This window comes from Sinocyclocheilus rhinocerous, unplaced genomic scaffold, assembly GCF_001515625.1.
Source record: "Sinocyclocheilus rhinocerous isolate Xijiao unplaced genomic scaffold, SAMN03320098_v1.1 scaffold2000, whole genome shotgun sequence".
NCBI lineage: Eukaryota > Metazoa > Chordata > Actinopteri > Cypriniformes > Cyprinidae > Sinocyclocheilus > Sinocyclocheilus rhinocerous.
Genome location: NW_015630998.1, coordinates 139,058 through 142,924, shown reverse-complemented (window position 1 = coordinate 142,924; position 3,867 = coordinate 139,058). Strand labels below are relative to the sequence as shown.

The 3,867-nt window shown below is 36.4% G+C and overlaps 1 protein-coding gene across 1 annotated transcript in view; it reads right to left on the bottom strand.

Moving 5' to 3' along the window:
- Positions 1 to 3,546, bottom strand: part of oxsr1b (oxidative stress responsive kinase 1b) — a 62,619-nt gene extending 59,073 nt beyond the window's left edge. Inside the window, 1 exon segment of the mRNA XM_016553588.1 lies at positions 3,323 to 3,546. Within this exon segment, the coding sequence (XP_016409074.1) occupies positions 3,323 to 3,392 (70 nt within the window). The 5' untranslated portion in view covers positions 3,393 to 3,546.
- Positions 3,547 to 3,867: the final 321 nt, after the last annotated feature.

The following is a 3,867-nucleotide window of genomic DNA, read 5'->3' as shown; positions in this document are numbered from 1 at the left end:
AAGTGCAGTGTCTCGTGAGTGTAACTCTAACGCTGAATTGACATTTGATGTGAATGTGTCTCGCGAGTTGCAGTTGGAGCTGGAGCCGCGAGACATAATACAGCGCATTGCTTGAGGTAGATGTTGTGTTTTGTTAGTAAATGTTTCATTATATTACTAGTGTTGCCTCCTTTGTTCACTATTACTGCATATATTGCATCTGACACTAGTCAACGTTTCACTCTTGCCGCGATGACTGATTGCACGCAAACACACACCGCACATGTGCATGGATATAACACGCACGTCGAGAAAACGTAGGCCACATAATTCAGTGAAGGGAAATGACAAGCAGCAGCAGCTTCTAATTCGTCGTTAACATTGAAGCCTTAAACAGTCCTTTCATGCTCGAAAACCCTCCAATGTGGCTGAATTAAAACAATTCTGCAAAGGAGAGTGGGCCAAAATTCCTCCACAGCGATGTGAAAGACTCATTGCCAGTTATCGCAAACACTTGATTGCAGTTGTTGCTGCAAAGGGTGGCAACAACCAGTTTTTAGATTTAGGGGGCAACTACTTTTTCACGTAGGGCCAGGCAGGTTTGGACAGCTTTTTTTTCCCTTAATAAATGAAATCATTATTTCAAAGCTGCATTTTGCATTTACTCAGGTTATCTTTGTGTAATATTAAAATTTGTTTGATGATCTGAATCTTTTAAGTGTGGCAAAAAATAAAAAACCAGGAAGGGGGCAAAAACCTTTTCACGGCATTGTATATCTTTTTTTAGGCTGGCAAATTTGACAAATTAACATGACAAATTTTTTAAACATTTTAAAAGAACTATTTCCGAACAAAGGCAAGCAATTGCCAAAATCATAATTTTACTAATTTGTTGAAAAAGAGCAATAACCTTTTTTATGTTGCATTTTGAAAACATGAAACTATATGAGCATATTAACATCATTTAATTACCCTAATTTAATACTTATATACTAAAGTGGTAAATGTTTGGACTGTATTAGGAGTTACTCTGGCAAGAGCTTCACAGCTTTGAAAACTAGTAAAAACCTTGTCAAAACATGGAACATGTAAAAAGCTGTGTGGAAAACCTCCCTTTGGGGTCTAAAGCCCTGGAAAGATATATGTCAGGTATCAGATGACTCTTCCAGCACTCCAGTGACTGCGTATAGAGGTAATCTCATTCTAAAAACCTGCGATGTAACGAGATTAAACAAACCAGTAACCAAAACAATACAGTCAATAAAACATTCAGAGAACGAAGAGAGTTACACATGGGAGTAGATCATGCCTAGAAAGTAGATTTGGAGAACCTCTGTAGTGTCGTTATACTGCCTGGCTGTAAAACTCACTCTCTGGACAGAGTCATGGATCATCAAAAAGAATTACAGCATATAACTGAGTCTTTATGGCCACAACACAAGGGGGTGGTGGACTCTGTTAAGCCACATATGGTGCATTTATTATTACAGAAAACTCCCTCTGGAGAACCTTGTGTTTAATATCTTTTTCAGTGCATCCCTTCTTTAACCTTTCAGTCCCCAGAATAAACCTTTAACCACCAGTCTACACAGAGTTATTTTGTGTGCTAGCTGAAGTAAAAAGATCATACAAAATTGCAGGTAATGAATGGCATGCGCTATGTGTTTAATACTACGCATGTGTGTACGCATATACACTACTGGTCAACATTTTAGAATAATTGATTTTTATTTTTTTTTAAGAAAAATAAGTCTCATGCTTCACAATGCTGCAATTAGGCCTGCTTTACAAATTAAAAACGGTATTATTTTGAAATATTATTAAAATATAAAATAACCGTTTTCTATTTGTTGTAACGTTTTAACACTGCATAAGTCATTATTAATATTTGCAGGCCATAATAATTTATGATAATAACTGAGCATCAAGTCAGCATATTAGAATGGTTTCTGAAGAATCACGTGTCATTGAAGACTGGAGTAATGATGCTGAAAATTCAACTCTGCCAGCACAGAAAAAAATACATTTGAAAATATTACAATAAAAATGTGTTATTTAAAATTGTAATAATATTTCACAACATTACTGTTTTACAGTATTTTTGATCAAACAAATGCATCCTGACTTATAATAGATGTTTCTTTCAAAAAACATTACAAATTCATCTTGAGTATTCAAAACTTTTGATACACATACACACACGTTTTTTTTTTCTTAGAGCAAACTGAATACATTTTTAAAAAGTAAAATATGTGCACAGGCCTGTATGTGTTTATAATGTACAGTCAGACCCCTGTGAATAAAGAGGTTCGTAAAGGGTCTGCCCGTGCACGCGACAACTGAAGCCTGGTTTATGACAGGATATGTCCTACTCTGAGGGTTTTTGAGGCCCAAAATGAAAAGGGGGTTCTCACTGGTCTGACATTTGACTCGGTTCTAAATTAAGCAGACTATGCTCACTCTACGAAATGTTTTAACAGTCACGTGTAAACATTTAACGCTGAGCATTAGTCAGTAAGCAGTTTTTTAACCAGCAGCAAAAGTGGGCGGTACCTGCATTATAGATTGCACAATGTTGACAACCAATAGGTTTATGTCTATGTATAATATTTAATAATATTAACATTTGTAGCCTAATATATGTGATATTTTATGTGTTATATATATATATATATATATATTACACACACATATATATATATATATATATATATATATATACATACATACACACACACACACACACTAAGAATATTAAAGAAGCAAAAGACAAGGCCGTCATTACTGAAGGAGCGTTACTGCACGTGCTCAGGCTTATCAGCAGAATGAGGCGTTGTCGCGTGCAGAATAATTTTGCTGTTTTGTGGCAATCTGAAATGCAAACTATACATGAAACTATATGGTACTGGCTATTTACGTGAGCGACAATAAACTTCCTCGACACATTCAGAATTTCAGTAAAGTGGTGAAACAGTTAAATATGCTTAGAGAAAGAGAGAGAGATTAATTTGAAATTGGCATACGTGCCAGGCTTGACAACTGAAGTGGAGGTTTGAGTCTTTTGCAGACACCTATTTAACTCACTAGCTTTTAAGACTTTTTGAGCGTTTAAATCCAATGTCACGTGTTCTTAACAACTGCCAATTTGTTTAAAAACCCAAATCCGGGTTCAAGTAACACCATTTAAACTTCATACTTACACTTACAGAACAGCCAGCAACCTAACGTTACCCTGGACAGCAAGCGTTTTACGCAGCGTTTGCAGCTAAATGCAACTTGTGTCTAGAGGCACACGATACCATGTATTCACCGGCTATGACAGAAGGTAACGTTACACACTCACCGATCACCTCCTGCAGCTCATAGTCATCCTTGTTGATGGACCAGGGTTGGGAGCTCAGGTCCTCCGACATGTCTCAGGATTGCGTACCTTTATTTAGATCCTGCTGAATCCAAGCACTAGAGTTGGGTGCTTATAGAAAACAACGTGTAAATGTTTCTGCAATCCGCAAAGCAGTAGCATTCCAGCTCCTCTCCGCGATTATCTTCGATAGTCTTTCTGTCATTCCCAAATTTTGCCACTAGAGCCAATAGCCCCGCCCACCACATTTCTACACACTGACGGACGCGACAGTCGGCCATCTTGAGTGTGTAATTACCCTCATCTATCTCTAGCTTTGTAACCGTGGATTCCGCCAAAATATCATAGTTACTGGTTATTATTACTCCAATAAATTTGTGATATTTAGTAATATGTTTTTGCAATATTAACAATAAATGTATTACTATGATTTATTTAGTAGAAAATTTTATATGACAAATTAAATGGAAAGGCTAAGTAAGAAGAATAATCAAGCAAAGTTAATTGTATGTAATTTATTAGTTTCG